Source organism: Sciurus vulgaris (genome assembly GCF_902686455.1).
Source record: "Sciurus vulgaris genome assembly, chromosome: 6".
Lineage (NCBI taxonomy): Eukaryota > Metazoa > Chordata > Mammalia > Rodentia > Sciuridae > Sciurus > Sciurus vulgaris.
In genome coordinates, this window is record NC_136466.1 from 138,804,358 (window position 1) to 138,830,881 (window position 26,524).

Sequence of the window (26,524 nt, forward strand, 5' to 3'; positions counted from 1 at the left end):
GATGCCAGTCAGCTCTTCAACACTGTGATCAAAATACCTGACATTTTAGCTCATGGTTTCAGAGGTTTCAGTCCATGGTGGGCTGGCTCCATTGCTTTGAACCTGAAGTGGGGCATAACATCATGGCAGAAGGGCATGGCAGAGGAAAGTGGTTCAGATTATGGTAGCCAGGAAGGGTAGGGGTAGAAGGGGGAGGCGGAGGGAGAGAGGGAGAGGGAGAAGAGAGAGGAAGCATCCAGAGACAAGACAGAGTCCCCAGGGTCATGTCCCTAGTGACCTCTTTCCTCCAGATATGCTTTACCTGACTATAGTTTCTACCACTTCCTGGTGGTCCATTTAAATTATTACTCCATCAAGTGGATTAATCCACTGATGAGGTTAAAGCCCTCTTGATCTAATCATTTCCTGAAAGCCTCACCTCTGATCATTGCTGCTTTGGGGACCATACCTTCAAAACATGAGGCTTTTAGGGACATTCCAGACCTAAACCATGACAAGTGGTTTTAGAACAAATAGAATTTTAAGTAACAGAAACATTATTTTTAAAGCTATGGAAAGTCTCATACAAAAGATAGAGCAATTTTAAAATACAAGTTTGATAAAATATCCTCAAAATACTTAAGACAAAAATCAATGTTACTATAAGAAGAAATGATTCTATTATATAAACAGTAGGTAATTTTAATAAATCCTTCCCAATTATTGATAGACTGATAAGCAAAACTCAAGGACATAAAAGATGTGAACAACACAACTAACACGTTTGATCTAATAGATACACAGAACAATTACAATTCATGGATGCTAGGCTGATGACTGAGATTCTGCACTTCCACAAAGATCCCAGGTGACAGACATTTCCAGTCCACAGACCACATGCTGACAGCAAGGCAGAAGACCACAAAACAAAACTCAACAAGTTCAATGCACATGCATCACATAGACATCTTTACTGACCACAGTGAAATCTTTTAGAAATTAATAATGAAGCGACAAAAATTCTTCTATTAGGAAAATTTTAAAACACAATTCATGGATTATAGATGGTATCATATATAGTTCATTATACTGAAGGCATTCCAATGTCAACATTTACTGGATTATTTTGGATGGTAAAAACTGAAATTTAAATGAAAATTTATATCTTAAAGCACTGTATTTGTGAACCAGTATCCAACTTAAGAAAATTAAAAGAATACAGAATAAATTCAAGGAAGCAAAAGAGAACAGATAATGAAAATAAAAGAAGAAATTCAATTAGCAAAGAAAGATACAATTAAAAGAATATTTTAAAGTCAAATTTGCTTGTTTGTTTTTTTGGGGAAAAAAAAACACAAATACTTAAACTTCTAGCAGATTGAGTAATGAGAGCAAGGGCACATGCAAGTACCACTGTGTATGGAAAAGAGGGCATAACCAAGGGCAATGAAGAAGCCAGTGAGATAACAGACTATTTCAAAATAGACTAGAGACTTGGGAAAAGTGATGCAAGATATTAAAGAATAATAAAACTCAGATTTAGAAAGAGTCATAACTGAAGTAACAACTCAAGAAATAAATAGACATAAAATTTTTAAAAATGAATTAAAAATGAAAACTAAACTGGAAGAAGATCCAAGAGTAAATAAACACAACAGGTAGACCCTTGAGCGAAGAGAAGGTAAAAGAAGACAAATTTTAAGAATCTAAAATAAATGAAGAGATAAAAAATAATTCAAGAGAAAGTGGCCCATACTGAAGATTGGAAAGAAGACCTGATAAAGGGAAACTAGGAATTTCTGAGAAAGAAATATCAAAAGAAGAGAACTGACAAGACTGGGGTCTGTCCTTTAATCTCCGCCTGATCTTTATTGCCTCACAATATGGTAGATAGGTTAGCAAATACAAAAAAAACTATAATTAAAATACTTTCATTTACGTCTTTGGAGCTACATACTGAAAAAATATCAACTTACCAAAAATATCAACTCGGCCTTGACAACACCATGACACACTATTGTAAAATTACTGGGTTCTAAAGAAAAAAAAAAAATCCTTTGGGCATTTAGGCAACAAAACCACATGGCTTTCTAATGGAAAACAAGTAGATTACCATGACCATGAGTTCTTTGTCAGTGTTGCTATACGGCAAGAGAAAATGGAGAAATGCAATTTATGACACTCAAAGAGTTAAAAGATTTTATATCCATTCAAACTGACCTTTAAATACAAAGACCACAGCCAAAACTTTACTGACACTGGAAGATTCATAGGCCCTGCTCCCATAAATATGAACTTCAAATAACTAAACTGGATAGTATTGGCTTAAGAACTGGTGGTAAACTTTAAAAATACATAGTTACTTATAACCAAAAAGATCCAGTAAGGGTTAAAAGGAAGATGATATAATATGTAATGTCTCCATGCTCTGATGGGGAAGATGGAGTATAGTAAAATTATTGGATTTTAAAGAAAATAAACAACTATTTTTTAAAATGGAGGGATTTCTGAATTTTTTTAAAAAAATTCAAAATGAGAGGAGAGAAAATGGGAAGATTAAATGTTTAAAATAGTTTAAATTGTTTTTGGAAATTGCTTTAGTGATTGTAGCACAAAAACCATGCAGGAAGACATGGGAAGATTTTAAAACTTCATGAACAGACATTAACAAAGGCCTAAATATGTGTAAAAAAAATACCACGTACATGCACAGGAAGACTTGGTAACATAAAGATAGTTATCCAGGGGGCTGGGGTTGTGGCTTAGTGGTAGAGCACTTGCCTAGCACGTATGAGGCACTGGGTTTGAATCTCAGCACCACGTATAAATAAATGAATAAAATAAAGGTTCATCAACATCTAAAAAATATTTCATGAAAAAACATAGTTATCCAAATTACATTTGTAGATTAATTACAAATCCAATGAAAAAACCAGCAGGGTTTTCGGAAGAGACTCAAGTTCATACAGAAGAACACAGCACCAAGAACAGTGAGGATACATTTGGCCAAGAGCAGGGAGTTGACCCACCTTATATCAAGACTCTAAGCAAACTAACCAAATGAAGTTAATTTGGTTGATCTGATACTGGTGCAAAAGTGACAAACTAACCAGTGGAATTAATAGTCTACAACTCCACTGAGCTGTCATAACAGTGAGAGCTGGCACATCAAATCACAGGGAAAGAAGAGCTACTCACTCAACGGAAATGAAGCAATGGTGACTCATAAGAAAACTTCAATATTAAATCGCTATCTAATATACAAAACAGCTCCACTTGCATTTAATTGAAAGAAAAAAAAAAAAAAAACAGGGACTTTAATTTTTAAAAAAACAACTTTAAAATTCTTAGTAAAATATTATAGGTGACTAGATTTCTGATCTTGGGATAGGAAAGGATTTCTTTAAAACTTTTTGGCATAATTATATTAAAGTCGAGAGCTTTTATTTATCAATAGTCATGTATAAGAGAATGAAGAGTTACAATCTGGGAGAAGATATTAGCAATACAGGTGCACAAACAAAGCACCAAGAATATATAGATTGTCAATAAAAAGTTTAAACAATCCACAGAAAAGAAGACAAAGAACACAAACAAACATTTTATAGAAGAGAAAGCAAATGTGTTGAAAACATAGGAAGAGTTATTTAGTCCTAAGGATGTGTAGATCGAAACCATCATCACTACTATTTTACACCCACTCAGTTGGCAAAAATGAAGAGTAAGAATAACCAACGTGAAGAGAATGTGTGTGCACCTAAGGTGAATCTATTGGCACTATTTCTTTGGAAATAATTTGATATTACCTCATATAAGGTAAACACTCAGATACTCTGCAACTTTGCCAATTCTATCCTTAGGTATATTACTCAAGAAAAACTATTGTATATGTGTACTAAAACATGTATAAAATGCTCATATTAATGAAAACAGTATTCAAAAGCAAAAACCTGGATACAACTTGAAATCTATTAAAAGATAAGTGAATAAAATATTGTATATGTACATGAAATGCTATATAGTAGTAAAATGGAAGGACTAGCAACACTCAACAATATGAGCAATCCTTTGCCATTTAATATTTATAAAAAGCAGTTACTAGATTATTACGCACAGCTGGACTTCCTTCATATACGTTAAAACCATACAAAATTAAATTTATTTCTTATAAGAAATAAGAAACACACAAACACACCTATACACAATTTAAATGAAAAATAATCTTGTGGAAGGAGACAGGTGGGGAGGCAGTGGAACAGAACATCAAATAAGTTTACGTCAGAGTCCTAGTTTTTAAGTTGGTTAGTAAGTTCACAGGTGCTTAAAACGTTATCCAGATAAACAATAGGGATGTCTGCAACTGGGAGGGCAAGTGTGGCGTGACCAACAGGTATGAAGTTTAACTTTGACTTAGGCTGTGAATTAGGCAAAAATCAACAGCACATTGACTTGATCATGGCACAGTAGGCTGTAAGGACTCTAGTCTCACCTCGATGAGTCAGGTTAAAAATAATATTAGCACTTCTCTTCCTAAAGTAATTGGCTGCCGTGAGAGTAAAATTATATGTTTCTTGTACATCTTGAGTTATTTTCCAATTGCACGAGTTCTTGTGTTTGCAATTTTGTTTTTTTCCAGAAAATCTTCAAAACAAAACAAAACAAAACAACAATTAAAGAGTTTATTATTTAAAACTTATTGTCATAACTTATTGTCATTGATCCATAACTGAGATACCAGTAACGAAAACACTATTTCTGTGTTTTTGCTCTATTTGATTAAATGTATTAACAATGAATTGCTGATTCCCCCTTGTAAGTGGTGAGAATATCATTCAGCTTTGTGTGGTTGCTACTGGTGACTTAGCTCAGGGGTGCTCTACCATTGAGCTATGTCCCCAGATCTTTTTATTTTTTTATTTTGAGACATGGTCTTGTTAAGTTTCCCAAACTGGCCTCAAGCTTCCTTTTTTTTTTTAGTTTTTAATTTTTATAGATTGCATTTTGATTCATTGTACACAACTTTTTTTTTTTTTTTTTTTTTTTTTTTTTTTTTTTTTTTTTGGTGCTGGGGATCGAACCCAGGGCCTTGTGCTTGCAAGGCAAGCACTCTACCAACTGAGCTATCTCCCCAGCCCTGTACACAACTTTTTGTTTTGATCCTCCTGCCTCGGCCTCCAGAGTAGCTGGGTTTACAGGAGTGTGCCATCATGTGCAATTCAATCAATTACATTTAAATGGTCTTAAAAAGTTGGAAAAAGAGGTAGAGACAGATCATCAGATGGGATTTCTTTCACATAAGGATATAGTATGAACTGCCTTTCTTGTTTTTATGGTACATATTTTTGAAGAAAAAGAAACCCCTCAGGTAGAGAGTATTATACACCTATAATCACTTAAAGATTTCCTCCTGACTCTGGCAGGTAATTTGGAAACATTTCTATCAACTTTCTGCGACATCTAAGTGTTGCTTGTTGTCACATACATCTCAAACAAGGAAGAATCTGTCAATAAAACCAGAGCTAACTTACGATTCAAATAAAGTGTAGCTTTGGGAAGGTTGTATATTCCAGTCCAAGCCAGTGTCTACCCCAGGATACCAAGTACATTTCAAGGTCTTGAAGTCCTGAGTTTCACAAGAAAAGTTCTTGGGTTCCTCGAGTACTTCTGCCCATACAAAGAAAATAAACAGATGAAAGACCTAATTAAACCCCTTTATTGAAAGAGAAGTCAAATGGAAATCCCCTAATTGGGATCTGAAGCCATGGGGTTATTTAGAACAATGAAGAAAAACTCAGTGTGGAAATCCACATATCAATACCTAATCGAGTCACATTATAGCATTTCATCATTCTGAAGCCCCCTCTTCCGTGATTTTCTGGGATATGATGGGAATGGATAGTCAGTGCTGTGCACCATGTCTGTTTGAGAGGCTGTCTCCCTAGGGCCTGTTTGGTGTTTCATTTTGGGTGATGTGGCTTATAGAAAGCCCAGGAGTTTCTAGAAAATCAGACTCTGTGAACTGGAAAAACTCAACAGCTGGAAGCTCAGAGTCCCAAGAAATAGCAAAGCAACTCTAGGATGCTAGAGTCACTGCTCTTCCTAGTGCCCATGTTAAGGCGCACAGATGAATTAAGCATCCAGGAGACTGGAATTACCTGCTTTGGCGATGGAAGCAAGGAGAGAGCTGTTGCAGACATTGTCCTACTGTCCAGGAAAATGGGACTCAAGACAAAGAGCAGGAGGCCACTGAGGGAGCACACAGAGAGCTACAGAAATATCAACGTGTTCCCCACTCCACTGATATAGCCCATGGAACAAATTTTCCCCACAGCTTAGAACAAGAATGGCCACCATTTGTTGGCTTTGGGTACATGCCACCATGGCATTGAGGCCTGGCACTGTACATGGTCATTAATCCCCCCAACCACCATCATCCCCATACCGGTTCAGAGAGGCTAGAAAACTTTGCCAAGAGCACAGACCCAGCCAGGGCTTGAGCCAGAACATGAGTGAACCCATGTCTTCTGGACCACCACCCTGGTTATGTTTCTGTGGCCAGATGGTCCATAGCCCCCCCCACTCCCCAACCCCCACTACCCCCGCTCCCTCCATGATCCTGAGATAATTCCACCATAGCTGAGGCAAAGCAGGCTATTTTCTCAGTAGTCCAGGTCATGACCTGAACTTTCTCTCCTTTAGTACTGTCAGTTTCTAGGAATAAAATTGTTTTTAAGGGCAAGGAAACTAACAGGAAATCCTGGAAATACTGCTTTGGAATTTCATTTTCAGAATCTCTCCTAGAAGACTTGGGAAACAAAAGGAAACTAAGATCGTGCACAGAAATGTTTACTTGTCTTCTGGTAAAGGAGAGTCAGCTTGTTCCACAGGGAATGATAAGAGGGGGAAACAAAATTGGTACACTTACTTGACACAAAGAAAGTGGCGCCACTTTTAATATCTGTTTGGTTCACCTCACAAAAGAAATTTGTCCCTGATTTCCTAATGAAAGGAACGTTATTCAACTTGAATGCAGAAGCTTTTGAATCAAGTTGTACTCCATAAATCAGTTTATCATGCAAGTAACAGGTTATGTTATTGTGATTGATCCCAGAAATATAACAGATGGTGATACTGGAGCCTTCTTCCACCAGCTTATTTTTAGGGAACACTAACAGTGTATTTGGTCCAAGAGAATGTTGAACTGCAAGACAAAAAAGTTTGATTAGAATTTCATTCAGGACTTGAGACAAAATCCCCTCTACCTTACCCTCAGAAGATGGCTTTGGCTTTTTCTATCTCCTAGGAAAAATAGAAGCCTAAATTTCCACACCAAACTGACACCCTTTGGTCCATATCAGGCACTCCTTTACACCAGAACCACTGTTGTTGCCATTATCGCCAAAGATGGCACCATTACCAGTACCACTGGTGACTACTGTACTGTTGTCATTGTTAAGTGAGCGTAACAGTTCTACAGAGAGCAGCTCTATGGAGAGGCCCTGAGCCAAGTGCCTCTGTACCTCACCTCATGCCACTCTCCCTACCTTACACCAACAGGGTGGGTAGACTTTCTAAGTGTGCTCAGTCAGTGGTAAGCACACTAGGATCTGCTGGGTCTATCCAGCTCCCAAGTCACTTGTCCCTCATAGTCTCACTATTCAACTAGATCACCTCTCTTTCCACCTTCCCCGAAATACCAGTCATTCAGATATCTCCTTTTGCTTTAGTTTTCCCACTATGACTCATTTGCACCTCAGTCTTCAGGCTCTCCCTCTTTAAGAAGACTCAGTGTCCCCCATACCTCCCTCCAGTCACCCCTGCTATCCTCTCCTCCCACCTGGCCTGAAGGAGCTGAAGGAGCTGCCCACCCTTGTGCTCAAGATTCACCACCCCATCCACTTCTCATCCTGCTGCAGGCTGGCTGCCTGTCCACCAAGGCTAGTTCCATTATTTAGTGGCTTGATGACTTTGCCTGGGTTCTTTAACCTCCCTGTGCCTCAGTTTCCTCATCTGTGAAGTGGGGATAAGAATAAAGCATATTTTATGGGTCTGGAGTGAGGACTAATTTCAAGTGTTTCAAACAGTAGCATCTAGATGTAATTCTATTATTATTAGTCTAAATACTAGGCCACTCAAGTTAAAGGGCTACCAGTTTGAGGTAGTACATCCTTATAAATGCCTCACAAAGGAATGATTCTTTTGGCAGAATTTCAAATAATTTAAAGGGTAAATAGTGAAGAGATAAATTCCATTGTAGAACTGGACTGTATTTTAATCAGAGCATGAGAAACTATGGCAAAAACCACTCTAAATTTGAATTACAACAAACACAAAATTAAGGGATATTTAAAACATATTTGTCCATAACATTTCAATACTCCAATGAAAAACTGCTTTCATTTTTCATATTTCTTCCCTTTTCTCTAGATTGGGGATTGGCAGGCTATGGCATATGGGCCAACCCAAGCCCACAGGCCAACCCAAGCCACCAAATGCTTTTTTAAATAAAGTTTTATTGGAACACAGTCACCCTCATTGGTTCAAATATTGTCTATAGTTGCTTTCCAAAGGCAGAGTTAAGTACCACAGTTATTTTGGCCCTTTACAGAAAAAGTGCCCCTAGCTCTTTTCCAGAGATATTCATATTTTGTGTTGTTTTAATGAAAACACAAACTATGTTCTGCTTTGTTCACTTAGCTTTCTATAATAGGGACACTTTACACAGTTGGCAAATGAACACAAAATTGTCTAAATTGCATAATTAATTCACAAAGTTCAGAAGTAAAAAACTCAGCCATCTATCTCCCCATAGTAAGTGTTACACACATTGCTTTTAGTTCTAATATAAGACAAATGAAAATAATGTCAGTGTCTACAAAGGGGTCCTCATGACAACTTCCACTATTTGACTGTTGATCCCTGAGTAGAACTAAGTATTAAATTATTCACTCTTAAAACCACCTCACTTCTTACCATGAACTTCCTCCCATGAGCTCCAGTTGCTCCAGATACTCAGTTCGGGGAACTTGGCATCATCTGCCCTACTCTGTATTCTTACAAAATGTGTTGCACATTCTAAAGGGAGCTCGGATTCCCAGCTCCAGTGCAGAACTTGGTCCCGCTTCACAGTGGTGCTATAATTCCCCTAAAAGTAAAGGAAATATTTGAAATCATATAGACATCCTTTTCTGGAAAATAGGTCAACCTGCTTTGCCCCAAAGCACAAACTTTAATCCCATTACAATTCTACCACACATACAAATGAAGTCTGTCTCCAACCAGTCAACCCCCTGACTCTGATGTCTCAGCATCCTGCCACTTGAAAACCCAGCACTCAACCCCTATGGCTGTCCAATTCCAGGGGTCCATGTGAAGCAAGTGGAGAGAAGACAGAAACCGATCAAGTCTTGGGAAAAAGTTTGGTGACAGAAGGTGTTCTCAGAGCAAGTTACAGAGAACCTGCTAAGAAAATTCCTGAAAACTAGATAATTGAATCATCTTTTTTAAAAAAAAAGCAAGATTGATGGTTGTTTTTAAATATTCATTTTCAACCAGTGTCAGATCAGATTGGCCAAATCTCTGTAGAAAGGACAGCCCTTCATGACACCCTGGAAGTCTGATTGTCTCCAGAAGTCAACAGATGGCTCTCCATGTCACCCTTGGTTTTCTATCTCTTGTCTTTTCAGATACGGTGGCCACCTGGACCACACCCCCTCCAATGAGCTTCATCTGTAAGAATCTTAGGCCCGAGAGATGTCAATCACATAGAATGTCTTACACTGTTCTTTGAGAAGCTTGTCCAGGTTGAACCATAATTTGGCCTTTTGGCACAACCTTTCGTCTTAATCTTTCCAAGACATTGGCATCTCTGTTCTCAAATTCATCAGGCTCCAATGGCTTCAATACATCTTATCCTGCCATTCAAGGTCCTCTATAAGCTGGATCCACTGATCTCTCTCTTTCCAGAATCTTCTCTCTGGACCCATATCCCAACACATCTGGGATACGCTTTGTTCTTTACGCCTCAGGGTTTGCTCTTCGTTCTCGCAGTGCTCCTGGTTGAGTTCACCCTACTTCCCTCCGCGTTAGGAATCAGTGTCATCCTTGACTCCCGGGTCACACCATATCTCCTTGATGAGATGTTTCCCCAGTGGTGCTGGGCATGGAACTTAGGCCCTTGCTCATGCTAAGCAAGCACTCTACTACTGAGCTTACCCCTAGCCCCCATGAAGCCCCTTTCCTCTTAATTCCTCCCACCTTTGCCTCCTTGAAGTTCTCATGAACATTGTGCTTAGCTCTCGGTAATGATTTGTGACTCTAGGGTGGTCCTGAGACAGCAGGGACTATGCTTCCTTATTGTTTGTGCCCCCTGTAGTTTTAGGCACTCATTCTTTTCAGTATGCCTCTCCCAAGACTCCTGCTTTCTGCCCCCACAGCTAGAAATAGAAACAATACATACTTTGCACTTCTTGGGGGAATCAGAGTCTGCATCTATACCCACCTATCTAAGGGAAAATGATAAATCCTCAATGAAGGGGACAGGGTGACCTGCATGTCACATACCACCTGGAGGCAGCAGCTGGAACTTTTTCCCACCTATGCGTGTGCCCTTTCCAGGTGGCTAAGCTTAAACCAAGTCCATGGTAGAACTAACACAATCCTGGAATCAGAACACCCTGGTCCGCTCAGGTGTCATTTAATTATATACTTCCTTTACACTCCATAATGAACTCTGATTTTTTAAATGCTTATGTTTCATTTCAGCTTATTGAGTTATTTTATTCTTAGATGACAAAATGCATTTTTAATCTAAAAGCAAATACAAGAAGAAAGAACAGAAAACAGGAAAGAAAATGAATGAAAGAAAGAAAAAATAAAGAAAAGAGAGAAAGAAAGAAGGGAGGGAGGGAAGGAGGGAGGGAAGGAAGGAAGGAAGGAAGGAAGGAAGGAAGGAAGGAAGGAAGGAAGGAAGGAAGGAAGGAAGGAAGGAAGGAAGGAAGGAAGGAAAAGAACTTTAAAGAACTATATTCATGATAATAATATCCCTCTAAATGTCACCAAGTCACAGACTGGATCTGGCCTCCTGCAACTCCCTCAGATTCAGCCCCTTCTCTCACCCCATCTCCGCCTGGCCTGGACCTGAAGCCCACTCCTACCAGTCACTTTCCCTGCTTCTTCTGTTCTCCCAACTGTTCTCCACTCTGCAGCTGAGTGGGCTTTTAAAAACCTCAAACCAGATCTTGCCACTGCCCTTATTCTTACTGCTCTTGGATAAGAAGCAAAACCTGAGTGTGTCCTATGCAGTGAGGCCCAGGCCCACTTGTCCTGGCCTGTCCCCACATGCTCAGAGCTCCCACACAGCACCCTGCATTCCGGCCTGGAAGTTCTCCAGCTGACGCCCGACTTGAAGACTTCTCCTCCCACCCATCAGCTCTTCCCAGAGAGCCCTTCTCCACATTCCACAATCAATTACTATATTACTTTTTCGTATTTTGGCTCAAACAAACCTTCACCCAAATTGCAGGAGGTCAAGCCCAAGCCCACAGCACCTTGCCAGTGACCTGCACACACCGCACATTCAGAACACTCTGTTTGTATGTGTATCACCTCTTTTCTGCTGGCAGGCTCAGCACTGATGTCCCCCACCTTGCACAATGCTTGATCTGGACCCAGAGTCTAATCCTGGGTAATGAGTGACTTAGTCACTTCGTTAATACGCAGTGATTTGTTTCCCCAGACACCTTGTGTGGATTCTGTGTAATCTTAACTTGTGCTTTGTGGTCTTTGCAGACTTGCAAGTGAAGGAGATAAAACAATCCTTGGATTCAGCAATTCAGTGATTTTACAAAACATGGTGACTGAATGTGGTGACATACATCTGTAATTCCAGTGACTTGGGATGTTGAGGTAGGAGGATCATAAGTTCAAGACCAGACTGGGTAACTTAGTTAGACCCTATCTCAATAAAAAGGACTGGAAATGTAGTTCAGTGGTAAAACATCCCTGGGTTCAATAATCCTCAGTACCAAAAACCAAAACAAACAGAAATACATGTGTGTTTTGTGCGTGTGTGTGTTTAATGAACTGCCTTTAGGCCATTTTCATTCACTGAAGAGGCAAGTGTAATTTGGCACTAAGCACCATTAGTAATGTGTAGACTCACAGTGACACAGAAGTCTAACCGGGGTCACTGATTCATTGCCGAAGTGTGAGCTCTATCCCTAAACTGACTCACACTCTGGGTTTCCTTCCAAGCTTGAGCCGTCTGTCACTACGCCTGTTCCTGCTGTTGACAAAATCACATGGCAACTGGTTGGAAGGGAAGGGAGGACCTTGGCCCAGGGCAGAACCACATAGTGAGTCTGCCAGCAGGGCTCCACATGGCCAGCTCTGTCCAGGAGGTGGCCCTGCTCCTGCTGTAGGCACCTGGACCAAGATGCCTTTCCTTTGTCTCACTTGGCAACACAGTGATCTGAGACAGTGAGTCTGGAAGCATGAGGGGGTGCAGTCAGCCCTGTGTTGTAGGATCTGCCCTATGGAGAGGAGAATAGTGTCCATATGGACGCATCCTCTCTCACTCAGCTGGCTTTCTTCCTCTTCTGTAACTAGGGAAGAATCCGATGTCTCGCCTCGTCGTCAGGCATGAGACAGGGCTTCTCATGGCAACATCAATTCTGTGGTCCTCTGATGGCCTGGAGAGGCCGCACGTGGCCATGTTCCGTCTCAGGGTGTGGGGAGAGTGATGACACCGGCCTGTCTGTCACCTTGAGTGACACCACGCATCTCTCTGGACTGTGGCTCTCTCCTCTGTGATCCACAAGCTGGGCTGCGTGCTGTGAGGACAGCACAACAGACAGGACAAAACTCGACTCTTAAGCATCTGGAGCCCCAGAACATTACAGAAGTCGGTTCCAGAAGCTGCTCCACCTTGCGTAGAGACGACTGCATGAATCTAATGTGAAGACAGATATGAACAACTGCTCTGGGGGAAAGGAGGGGGATCCATGTGGCTGACACTGTAACTGACATGACAGAGGACCTGACCTGTCCTTTGGAAACTACAGAATAAGACACTCGTGGTTTATGGTTAATGTTATTTTTGTTAATAGCAATAGGGCTGGTTTTCCAAAATTCCTCCACTACTTCCCCCACATTTATTTTTCTAGGACAATTCTTAGTCTCAGTAAGGCCTTTGTTCAATGTTTTTTCTGGCTGGAATCAACAACCAGTTTATCCACCAAAACCACAAAAAATAGACTATAATGTGAGGGGGAGGTGGAAAGTCGTGTTCATGGCGGAAGTGGACAGCTACATCTAGTGTTACTATTGCTTAAAATCAGCACACTAAACAACTCTCATTGTGGGAAAGTGCCTTCTGAGCGGTCAATTATAGATCTGGTATGATCTGGTATGAATCCTACGTGGATGGGGTCAGCATTTTATTTATCACAGGCCACTTGTTTGGACCTCAAATACAATAATGGATAAGGGAAGTAACTGAAGCCTTGAACATCGTGACCTCTGGGCTTTACTAAAGGTGCTAACATCCTGGGTCATAGCACCACGTTTTCCTCTGCCTGAGAGAAGGTGGACCTCCATGGGGTTAATGGAGATCCCAAGCACAGTCTTGTGCCTCCAGGAAAAATCTCAGGTTCCTTCAACAAGAAAATGTTCCACTGTTCTTAAATACCCCATGATAATAGCACACCCTTCTGTTATTGAGGTTTCCTAGAGCAGAAATGGTAGCGGGAAGAAACCATCAATGTGTCCAATGCACTAAACAGAGAAGTGACAGGCACAATAGACATGACCATTATTTGAACCAAGTTGAGTGCAAATCTACACCAAATAATCTAAAGAGAAAAAGAGTGAAATTAAGGATTTTCTTAATTTAGTTTTTTATTTTTATCTTTTTTTTCCCCTAGAAACCCCACATGGAAAAAACAAAAACAAAAAATAGCACTGATTTATTTTCCAACTTGGCCCATGGAGAACCTCTTTGCTGACTGGAACATGAAGTAGTGGTACTTACTCTTCCTTGCATTTCAACACAGTATAAGCAAAGAAAGTGACAGGAAGCCATACTGGCAAGAAGAATGTTGCCAAAATATAACACTCATGAAAATCTCTGGTGGACAGGGAAGAAAAAGGGAAGAAAAATGAGATGCTTGATCTTCATGGATCTTAGGAATCTAGTATTCACAAGGATGGGCCTAATAGTCCTCTTAGGGGAAAGAGCAGAACTGGGAAAATAATCTGTTTTCATAAAGCATCCCAGCAACCCAAAGTGGCCATGTTAGTTTGTCCTGAATATTCTCCTAAGCAAAAACACACAAGTGCAATTGTTTAGGAAAACTGTTTGGTGCTGCTAATGTGTTGGCACAATGAAATTTCTTGGATGTTACAAAAGATAAATCATGGAAGGATCTTAAAAATATTGAGCCAAAAAAGAAAAATACTTACCACCCAGATGACATTGGATGGTTTAACTCTACTGATCTCCATCTGAAATAGCATTTTCAATTCCTGATGATGAGGAAGTTCGTGGATACTCCATTGTAACTGCAGACACTGACAAGTAGAATTGGTGGAGACTTTAAGTGATTCAGGAGTCAATGATACATATTCAGCCAAGACTGAAAGCACAAAGAGAGGTATGAAATAACATTAAACAGGAACATGATGAATATCACAGATAATTAAACTGTTCAATTTCATCATTATTTGGTCTTGAAAATTATTCCTCATACAGGCATCCTAGAATCAGATACTTTGAAAATCTGGGAAGGAATTTAGAAATCACTTAGCAGAGGAAGGAATTAAGAACTTGATAAAATAACTTGCTCAGCTGTATAGAGCAAATTAATAAACTGGTAAACAGTTAAATAAGGGAGTTCAAACCAGACAATCCAACAGGTTTGAAATTCATAACAGGGCTGAATAAAGAAAGAAGATATGGTGGTATAAATTTCATATTTCCAGAATTAAAATGTTTATGAAAAGCTATAAAGTGGATGCATATCCTATCTCTAGACATGATCCCTTGTATTTCAGGGTACTGAACTTAAAAGCCCTCTGGAAAGAAGCTACTGAACTTTTGGATGAGATCAGCAGTATATGAGGCACTTGGTGTGAAACAAATACTTGTGATAAGATTCCTAGCTTACAGAAAGAACTTAGTCGGAAAGAAAAGACAAACTCACATGAAAAATTAGAGACTGTAAGTTTAGAGTAGTTGGTGGTGTGATAGAGTTTGTAGAAGAATAGGCAATTCAGGTCTAGGGATAAAACTTAGTGGTATAGTGCTTACCTAGTATGTGTGAGGCCCGGGGTTTGATCCCCAGCACAAAATTAAAAAAAAAAAAAAAAAATTCAAATTTGAATAGATTTGTGGAAGTCATTTATTAACCTTGGGAAGTGACCCAATATTTCTCAAACTGACAGTTTAAACCATCAATGGCACCAATGCCAGTGACCACTCTGCTACCAGAGAGAAGATAGGCCTTGAGCGAGTTGCTCATTCTTAGAGAAGCAAAGCATGGTTTTCCACGTAGGAGGAGGGTACGCCATATAGATTTGAAAGGAACTGTGTGTTGCTGATTCAACTATTTGAATTGTTGGACTGAAAGGGTCTGAGGTAAGCTGGGAATGATAGGAAGATATTGAAAGATAAAGACTTGACACAACCAGCTGGTGACTGACCACCCGTGGTATAACAGGTACCATCTCCTAGGCATTCATTTTTTTTAGTACCTTAAGAATTTGCTCTAGTGAACTGAAACTCTTTGGCATGTAGTTTAAAAGGCAAGACAGGGGCTGGGGATGGTATGGCTTAGGGGTAGAGTATGTGCTTAGCATGAGGAAGACTCTGGGTTTAATTCTCAGCATCCCCTCCCTTAAAAATAATTGAAGAGAATGTCTCTTTGTACAGCAAAAATGGATGCCATCTCCAATACTGAAGAGAGTCCCAAAATTGCTGTGATATGTTTTTTTTTTTTTTAAACAGGGAAGTAAACACAACAACACTATTGAACATGTACTATTTGCCAGGCACAGTGCTACTGCTTTACTTATATGGTCTCATGTAATACTGTAAAACTGTAAGGCAAGAAGGTGTTTTGCTTTTGTTCTTGTTTTGAGGTACTGAGAACTGAACCCAGGAGTGCTCTACCACTGAGCTACTCCTCCAGCTCTTTTTATGTATTTGTTCGTTTGTTCCTTTATTTATTTTTTAATTTATTTTTATTGTAAACAAATGGGATACATGTTGTTTCTGTTTATACATGGAGTAACAGCGTACCATTTGCGTAATCATACATTTACATAGGGTAATGATGTTTGATCCATTCTGTTATTTTTCCTTTCCCCACCCCTCTTTTCCCTCTATACAATCCCTCCTTCCTCCATTCTTGCCCCCCTTCCACCCCCCATTATGTGTCATCATCTGCTTATCAGTGAGATCATTCGTCCTTTGGATTTTTGAGATTGGCTTATCTCACTTAGCATGATATTCTCCAATTTCATCCATTTGCCTGCAAATGCCATAATTTTATTATTCTTTATAGCTGAGTAATATTCCATTGTATATATATACCACAGTTTCTTTATCCATTCATCAATTGAAGGACATCTAGGTTGGTTCCACAGTCTGGCTATTGTGAATTGAGCAGCTGTGAACATTGATGTGGCTGTATCTGTAATATGCTGATTTTAACTCCTTTGGGTATAGGCTGAGAAGTGGGATAGCTGGGTCAAATGGTGGGTCCATTCCAAGTTTTCTAAGGAATCTCCACACTGCTTTCCAGAGTGACTGCACTAATTTGCAGCCCCACCAGCAATGTATGAGTGTACCTTTTTCCCCCACATCCTCTCTAACACCTATTGTTGCTTGTATTCTTGATAATCGCCATTCTAATAGGGGTGAGATGGAATCTTAGTGTAGTTTTGATTTGCATTTCTCTTATTACTAAAGATGGTGAACATTTTTTCATATGTTTGTTGATTGCTTGTAGATCTTCTTCTGTGAAGCATCTGTTCATATCCTTAGCCCATTTGTTGATTGGGTTAATTGTATTCTTGGTATAGAGCTTTTTGAGTTCTTTATATATTCTGGAAATTAGTGCTCTATCTGAAGTATGAGTGGCAAAGATATTCTCCCATTCTGTAGGCTCTCTCTTCACATTGCTGATAGTTTCCTTTGCTGAGAGAAAGCTATTTAGTTTGAATCTATCCCAGTTATTGATTCTTGCTTTTATCTCTTGTGCTATGGGAGATCTGTTAAGGAAGTCTGATCCTAAGCTGACATGTTGAAGATTTGGACCTACTTTTTCTTCTATAAAATGCAGGGTCTCTGGTCTGATTTCAAGGTCCTTGATCCATTGTGAGTTGATTTTTGTGCAGGGTGAGAGATAGGGGTTTAGTTTCATTCTGTTGCATGTGGATTTCCAGTTTTCCCAGGACCATTTGTTGAAGAGGCTATCTTTTCTCCATTGCATATTTTTGGCACCTTTGTCTGACAATGAGCTTCAAGCCTCCAGCAGGCGTCTCAGGATGGGTTTTGCCCCACCTAAAGATCGGAGCTATGGCTTCCAGGATTATCCAAGATGGCCGCTCTGGCTTCCAAATGTGTTGGCAAATGGGGAGCTGCAGCTCAGGGTGTGGCCGTGGTCAGCAGGAGGTCCTGGAGGAGGGATGCGATTAGTCAGGCAGGGGTCCTGGAAATCGGGTGTGTTTGTGCGGTTGTGGGATCCTGGAGGCTGGTTGCAATCAGTCAGTCTGGGGTCCCGGTGATAGGGTGCAGTCAGTAGGTCTGGGGGTCCTGGCGGCAGGGAGCAGTCAGTTGATGTGAGGGCTCCAGAGGCAGGGAGTGATCGGTCGGGCTGAGGGATCCTGGAGACCTGGCTCAGTCAGTCCGGCCAGGTATCCTACGGGGCCTGGCTGTTGTCTCAAAATGGCAGCAGCCACGTGTAATCAAACCTGCAGGTACTGTAACAGTGAACTTCCGGGCAACAACAGGCAGCTGGTGCTCCACTGGCAGTGGGTGATCAGTTTGCTGACTGTTGTCGGATGATCGGGAGGTGAACCTCGTGTGTTGGGTGATGGATAGGTGTAAGGCAGGCGATGGACAGGTGAGAGGCAGGCAAATGGTGGATGATTGGCGCCTAACAGTGAGCAATCTGAACTCAAAAAACGTGTCTACGTGCTGGCAGACTGCAGGTGATCACAGCAGACAAATGGGTTAAACAGCAGGGGATCGATAAACAGCAAAAACTGCCTTACCAAGAAACAGATATCCTCTGTTTGAAACTGGAGTTACGGAGTGACAAGGAATGCAGCCTCCCTCTAGTCCGCCATCTTGGATCTCCCTGTTTGTTTATTTATTTTTGAGATGGAGTCTTGCTAAGTCACCCAAGCTGGCCTTGAACTTGTGATCCTCTTGCCTCAGCCTCCTGAGTCACTCAGATTATTGACATGTGCCACTGCACCCAGCTGATAATACTAAGGAAATTGAAGATCCATGAGGTTCAACAATTTTAAAAAGTTTATATGGAATTTAAATAGTGATCTATCTAATACTGAAAACTGCACTGCCCTTTGTTTTACTGTTCCCCAACAGTTCAGACAGGAACAATTATCCAATCAAAGGTCTCATGGGAGGAATGTCTGAGAGATATGTTTCGTGGCTCCAAAAATGTCCTGCCACACTCAGGAAACAGATGACAGATGGGGCTCTGGATGGAGCCAGATAAGCTAAGGAGCTGAGAAAAACATGTAGCTCTTCAGTTGACAGGTCCAACTGGTAGAAAGCTTCAGATCCAGACAAGGAATTACCTTCAGAATGTGGAAAAAAATTCACACAATAGATTCTAGTGAAGTTGAATTAATAAGAACAACCGAAAAATGAAGGACACGGGCCATCAACAGCTGCTTTCACAGAAAGTAACCCATACCTTGCGACATTTTGTAAATGCAATCACAGGGAGGGTTAGAGTGTTCAAGGTAGACTCCATGATCTTGGATTTGGCAGTGAGTCCAAGATGTTATATTAAAACATGAACAACCAAAGAAAAGTGGACAAATTGACCTACATTAAAATTAAAAAAAAAAAAAAAAAAAAAACAAGACCTTTTGTGCATCAAAGAGTATTATCAAGAAAGTGAAGGGATGACTTACAAACTGGGAGAAAATAATTGCAAATCACATATTTGCTAAGGTTCTAGCAGCCAAACAATATAAACAAGTCTTAGAAATCAGCAACAAAAAGATAAAGGACTCAGTTTAAAAATGGGTGCAGGACATGAATGGTCAGTTCTCCAAAGAAGATAAACAAATTGCCAACAAGCACAGGAAAATATGCTTACCCTCATTTGTGGTGAAGGCAATGTAAATCAAAACCACATTAAAATACAATTTCACATTCACCAAATGGTCGGAAGAAGAAGAAGAAACTGGAAATAACAAGTGTTGACAGAAAATGTGGAGAAATTTGCAATATTTGTACACTGCGGATGGGAATGTGAAATGGCTCATCACTGTGGGAAACATTTTGGCAAGTTCTTCAAAATATTTAAATAGAATTATAGTACACTCAGCAATTCCAACCCTAAGTCTATATTCCAAAGAATTCAATGTAGGGATTCAAACAAATACTTGTCCATGAATGTTTATAGTAGCATCATTTATAACAGCCAAAAGGTAGAAATAATTCAAAGGTCCATCAGTGGATGGCTGAATGAATAAACTGTGTTATATACAAAGGACTATTATTCATCTGTAAAAAGGAATGAAAATGATAAATGTTACAAATTGGATGAAATTCAAAAACATGCTAAGTATAAGAAGTCACAAAAGATTACAAATCATATGATTCTTCTTAAGTAGAATGCAATATCCAGAATAGGTAAATCCATAGAGACAGAAAGCAGACTGGTAGTTTCCAAGGGCTGAGGAGAGAAGAACCAGTAACTGCTTCATGGGGTTTCCTTTTGAGGTAATGAGTGTTTGTGACCTAGATGTTATGGTTATATAATATTGTGAATATAGTCAATGTTAATAATTTTCTCATTTCACTATTAATTGGTTATTTTATGTAATATGAATATAACCAAAAGAATGTTAAATCATGATAAAAATGTTGAAATGATATAGAAGTTAAATCCCTTCCCTATAATCCTACCAACTCTATTCTTATTCCATTACCAAGTTTAAATCATGTTTTTCTTTTAATACCTTTATTTTATTTATTTATATGTGGTGCTGAGAATTGAATCCAGTGCCTCACACATGCCAGGCAAGCGCTGTACCACTGAGCTATAACCCTGGCCCTAAATCCTATGTTTTTCTCAAACTTTTCCATCCTGCTATGGTTTGAGTATGTCCAGCAAAGGGCCTTGTATTCAAAGCTTGATACCCAGTTTGGCAATGTTAACAAGTGGTAAAACCTTGAAGAGGTGTGGCCTACTGGGAGGATGTTACGTAACTGGGGGTGCTGCTCTTGTAGGGCATTAATGTCATTCATTGGGACCCTAGTTAGAGTGGCTCATTATAAAACAGTGAGCCTTTTCCCTGAATCTCTTTGGATTCCTGTAGACTGTGTAATCTCTCCTCTCCTCTCATCCCATGGGGCTCCCAGATCTTAGACGTTCTAGAAATGGGCTAATACACATACAATCCTAAAAAAAAAGATTGGGTTATGCACCCCATCTTATGTTTTTAAAAGTAGATGTCATTTTTTAACTTATAAAGGAAAATCAAACTGAAATGTTAACAGTCATCATTTCTAGACGATGAGGTTGAGTGATTTTTAATTTTCTTCTTCATACTTTTCTTTAAATGTTTTGGTAAATGTTCTTCGGAAACATGTATTAGTTTCAGAATCACATAAAATGTTATATTTGAAAATAAGTATTGTTCTAAGATATCAGGATACTTCAGAATACACCATTCCACCGTGGTTCTTCTCACCCCTTGTTTATAGCACTGATAACAGCATGCCATAACAGGCTGTCTCTGTTTTTGTCTCTAGTAGACTGTGACCTAAGTAGGGGTGTGACTAAGTCTTACTCAGCTCAGGGAAACAGAGACTAACAACAAACCAGTGGTAGTACAGACATTCTGTGATTAGTTGCTGAATGAGTGAGTCAATTGCAAACTTTATTTCCACAAGTTCTAGAAAATAATGATATGTTGCTTTTGATAAAGGGGAAGCTCCTTAAATTAACATATGTGATCAGCAAGTACTCAGGTTCTTGAGTAATATCAGTCAGAAATTGGTCAAAAGTAATAGAAGGCCAGATAAAGTCAAAGAGCTAAAAGGACCATACAGATTATTAAATCCAATCCCATTGTTTTGCAGAAGAGGGAGTTGAGGTCAAAAATCAGGACATGACTTTGCCAAGGCCAAGCACCAGACCAGACCCAGGGCTCCTGGTCACCAGCCCAGTTCTCATTTCTTTATGCTGGAGTGTAGCCAAAAAGCCTGACTTGTGAATCAGACCTGGACATGATCACAGACTCTCCTCCTGCTTTCCCACAGTCTCTCTGGCTGGCCTGACACTGCTTGAGGAAATAAGCCGTGATCTACTCACAAGGTGGGGTGCCATGTAGCACTGAAATAGCAGGTTATTTCTGGAAGGGCATTTAATATCAAAGGGAAACACTCACCCAAGCTGCATTCATTGTTTAAGTAACCAAAACATCCCAAGACATATATAGTGCAATTTAACTTTCATTTTACAAACCACATATGCACTTTTCTATCTCTGTGTGTACACAGACACAAAAGTGGAGGAAAATACACCAAAATGCTGAGGTCCTGATCTCTGGCTAATGGAAACATGTGCCCAGGCTTCACAAAAGCTGTCTCTTTGGGAGTAGTTAGGCCAGGTTATTTGAAATAGATTCTCAGACCTGGATGGTTGTATGGTAACCCAACTAGTTGAGTGAAGGTTTAGTAGGTACTTGGGTAAATGCAGCAGAAATTGCAACAAGAAATCCAAACAGTACAGATGAGGACAAGACCAAGACTGACTGACCAAAGAAGTCCTGCTTAGCAGAGAGGGCTGGCAGTAGAAACAAAGGCTGACTGATAGGAAAACAGGGAAATGCAAGACTGAGCTAACCAAAGGAGCTGGGAGAGTGGGCACCAGGCCCTGCTCTGAAAGCAGAGGGCCTTAGTGGAGGGCTTGATGTCAGCAGTTGTGGAATCAGATAGTGCGACTTCACTAGCGAAATAGGCTGTGCCAAAAAAGCTGGGGTTAATGGCTGGGGTTGCCTGGAGAGCATGGAGTTGGGGAGGTGGGACAGTTTCGGAATCTGGAGCGCTGGCTAGGCCGAAGCAATGCTTACTGTGCGGACTCCACCCTCCGCCAGGCTGTAGCACACTCAGATTGCAGCAGGCAAGCCTAAACCTGCTCTTGAGTGAGAGGTAAATGTGCTCCAAAGGAGAAATCCTAGTCCCACCTCATCGCCCCAGATCATGGAAGAAATCAACAAATTATGATTTTTAAGAAATCATAAGAAGTAGTATCTCCCCACGTGTCCTGGACTGAAAATAAGTCAGATCTAAAGCATATCAGAAGAGACTTGAGCTATTATCAGAACAAAATCTCCTTTTTCCAAATACCTTTTTATGGAGTTTTAAGAAGTGATAAGAAATTCTGTGCATATTTTTTGAGGCATCATTTCCCAGAATCCACGGACAGGATTTGGGTGAGTAATTCCTAAGAGGAGATAGCTGTATTCTCTATTATAAAGCCAGGACAGAATAAACACAGGCAGAGGAAATGTAAAGCCTTATAAAATAGGGATGAAGACAATGATAATTTAGGAACCAACAGAAACTCTCAAGTCTAAGGATCTACTTTTAAACAGGTTCAAAGTCCATAAACTTTTGAGAAGAGTTGAATTCTTCTTGACCTGATTTATAAAGTTGATTTATCTCAAAATACCCTGTTGGGAAGTATCAAAGGGACAAATTTCATATTCTTTATTTATAAACAATATTTCAGCACTGAAGATAGTATCTTGTGGAGATTCAACTGGGTTTCTTTGGGTTCATGAAATTTTGTTGCTTTTACACATTTTGCAAAGCTAACTAACTGCTTCTGAATCAATGTGGCTGGAAGACACCATAAAGAAAAATCAAATTATGGCATTTGCAGGTAAATGGATGGAGTTGGAGAATATCATGCTAAGTGAAATAAGTCAAGCCCAAAAAACCAAAGGCCGAATGTTTTTTCTGATAAGTGGATGAAGATACATACCTGGGGTGGAGGGGACAAGGGGTAAGAGAAGAACAGAGGAAGGATGGATTGTGTAGAGGGAAATGGGGAGGGAGGGAGTGAGGGAAGGACAGACAGTGGACTGAGACTGACATCATTACCTATGTACATGTATGATTACACGAATGGTGTGAATCTGCATCGTGTACAACCATAGAAATGAAAAGTTGTACCCCATTTGTGTACAACGAACCAAAAAGCAGTCTGTAAAAATAATTAAGTAAATAAATAAATAAATAAATAAATAATGTGGCTGAGGGACAACAACATGTTCTGACTCAGCAGCCAGTACTGGTCTGGCACATTCCATTTCTTTACCCAGTAAGGTAAGAAGGAACTACTTTGGCAATGGCGTTGGTAAAATACGTTAATTGTGAACTTCACCCACATTAGGTCTAATCACGAGTGTGCTACTGACCGAGGCGTTGACCAGGAAGTCGGGTTAAGGCGTTGTAGTGAGCCATAGGAGGAGGAAGACAAAGGCAACTGCTGCTGAGCCTGACACATCACGACGTGTGAGCAACTCATCAACTGCAGGTAATTCCCAAAGGTGGCAGGAAACTGCTCAGCTCTTCTCCAAAGCCCCAGTGACCTCAGCTCTTCTCTAAGTGACCCGTTTCCTTACTGTTCTTTCTACTGCTTACCTTCACTCTGGAAAGTCCTCCAGGACAGAAATGCTAACAGGAGTGTTTTCTGAAAGACTGCAAAGAAAGCCATAGGTCCAGGTATCCTGAAAAAAGAGGAATGATAAAGAATGAGATTTATTTACTTCTATCAGGTGTCTTAGAGCCAATCGTGGTAGATGATGGCATTAAAGGTTCCATTCTCCCCCATCCTGGATCCACATCTCTTGTCAGGTGATTTTAGAGTCTCCCAACAGAGGCAAAAAGCATGCTCCTGTCCCATTAAACTTTTTGTTTTAACTGTAAATAAGGCACAATGGAGAGTGTGCCTGTTGGGAGGCTGGGCCCCCAAGCCCTAGTGTGTTTCTGCTTGCTCCAGTGTTTCTGCCTTTGACGTGAAGAGGGCATTTCTGTGGAGCCAGGAGGAGAGTGAGCAATGAAGGGAGTGGAGCTGAATCATCTCAACTGAGGCCAACCTACACCAACCTGCAGCGGGCCAACCCCAGCTCAGAGCACTGACCCCAGGCGTAACAGCAATGATGATGACGACTTATTGCTGTGTGCCACTGAGGCTTAGTGGCAATGGATAACTAGTCAGTTTCTTTGATTCATTCAAACTGAGCAAAGGTTGGATAAGAAGGGTAAAGTTTTTGACCTTTGACTTTCTGGGTCTGCCTTATTTCACTTAGCATGATGGTTTCCAGTTCCATCCATTTACCAGCAAATGCCATGATTTCTTCCTTCTTTATGGCTAATACTCCATTGTGTACATATACCACATTTTCTTTGTCTTTCATCTGTTGAGGGGCACTTAGACGGGTTTCATAGCTTGACTATTGTGAATTGTGCTGCTGTAAACATTGATGTGGCTGCATCCCTGTAGTATCCTGATTTTAGATCTTTTGGATACAGTGGAATAAATCCGACCTAACGTTCCCATGTACATATGTGAATATACCACAGTGAATTTCACCTTTATGCACATCCATAAAGCACTAATAAAAATAAAACATACTATAAGTAAATAGCAGAAAGATCACTAGTGTCAAGGGAAGGGAACAGGAGAAGGGAAGACAGGAAGGAAAAGGGAAGTCCCAGGGACTGAATTGGAGCAAATTATATTCCATGCTTTTATAATCGTGTCAAAATAAACCCTAATGTTTTGTATAACTAAAAAGAACTAATGAATTAAATAATTGTACCAACCTAAAAAATAAATTTAAAAAAGAATGGTGGGCTAGGGTTGTGGCTCTGGTAGAGTGCTTGCCTAGCATGTGAGAGACCCTGGGCTCGATTCTCAGCACCACATAAAAATAAAATAAAGGTATTGTGTCCATCTACAACCAATATATATATATATATGTGTGTGTGTGCACGCATGTGTGTGTGTGTGCGTGTGCGTGTGTGTGTGTAATGAATGGTAAAGCAGAGAAACAAGAGTGAATATGAAAAACAGCCTCCCATTAGGAAGAGAACAAATACCACAGTTTCAAAAGAGCTAAATTTCAACTACTTTTCTGCAGGGGAGTGTTTCCATTCTTCTCTATCCCCCTCGTTAACACTCAACCCAGGAAAAGTTAGCACATTCTATCAGGAAACAGTCTTTCATTATTCAACATAATATTTCCGGTTCTTCTTGCCTTAGAAGGGGGCTGTAAACTACAGGCCACAGCGCTTCAGTGATTCATCAGGCACTTGGATCACAGGACAATCTGAGGGCATGAAGTGTGAGCCTGGGTGACCTCAAAAAGGCTAATCTGTTCTTAATTCTATAATAAATGTGTTAGTCAGGAGGAAGCACTGGATTTCACTTTTCTACTGCAAACTGACTCAGCAGAGTAGCAATGAAACGTATCACTGTAATTCAATTTTTACCTCTGTTCAGCCACCTGGATTTCATCAAAAGCTAGAAATACAGCAAGCTAGATCATCAATTTTCACTGCGCACACCCTCTTTTTTTTTTTCTAAGTAGCATTTTAGAGGTAAATGTGAATAGTGAAGACAGGAAAATTATCCCAAGGCGATCAAACCCCTTAGGGATGAGTCCGTCTGACACAGAAGCCAAAACCTGCAAAGCACGGGGCTTGCTTGTGCTTCTTTAGGCACTACTTTCTGCTACTTTTTAAATTTTGGTAAACACATCAATTCAAACCTCCCCCAAATCTCCACTTAAAATCTTGAATAGTTCCTGGTACAAACAAATGTCAAAGTCAGAATCAAGGCCAACTCAAGAAGACATAATTTCTGCCCCAAATCAAGGGGAAAGCAAAGGAAAATGTCCCCAGTAAAGAGTCTGGCACCCCCCACACCACGGAGGAGCAGAGCACAGGGGCTGCTATGGGAGGAAATCGCTCAGCGGCCTTTTTTTTTCTTTTTTTTTTTTTTTTTGCAGTGCTGGGGGGGATTGAACCCAGGGCCTTGTGCATGCAAGGCAAGCACTCTACCAACTGAGCTATCTCCCCAGCCCAACTGCTCACCTTTCTAAAGCAAATGATTGGTAGAGGGAGGCGCACATTGCCAGATGTTCTCCTTATGACAGTATTATTTTAGATATTTCCCAAAGCTTGAACTTTCCCCATTAAATCAAATATCTCATGTCACCAAGATGTAGGATCAGAAATGCTCAAAGGTACATTTCA

General features: G+C 40.3%; 1 protein-coding gene and 1 long non-coding RNA gene across 4 annotated transcripts in view; both read right to left on the minus strand.

The window, feature by feature from the left end:
• Positions 1-26,524, minus strand: part of LOC306663869 — a 408,598-nt gene that overhangs the window by 85,959 nt on the left and 296,115 nt on the right. The gene's annotated exons all lie outside the window — the stretch shown is intronic.
• OSMR (oncostatin M receptor) overlaps positions 1-26,524 on the minus strand; it is a 66,422-nt gene that overhangs the window by 27,243 nt on the left and 12,655 nt on the right. For both annotated transcript variants that reach the window (XM_079144454.1, XM_079144455.1), the window contains exons 2-7: positions 23,906-23,991; positions 14,443-14,615; positions 8,953-9,124; positions 6,905-7,180; positions 5,508-5,643; positions 4,469-4,620 (exon numbers count right to left, since the gene is read on the minus strand). In XM_079144454.1, the coding sequence (XP_079000580.1) occupies positions 4,469-4,620; positions 5,508-5,643; positions 6,905-7,180; positions 8,953-9,124; positions 14,443-14,615; positions 23,906-23,978 (982 nt within the window). In that variant the 5' untranslated portion in view covers positions 23,979-23,991. The remainder of the gene's footprint in view (positions 1-4,468; positions 4,621-5,507; positions 5,644-6,904; positions 7,181-8,952; positions 9,125-14,442; positions 14,616-23,905; positions 23,992-26,524) is intronic.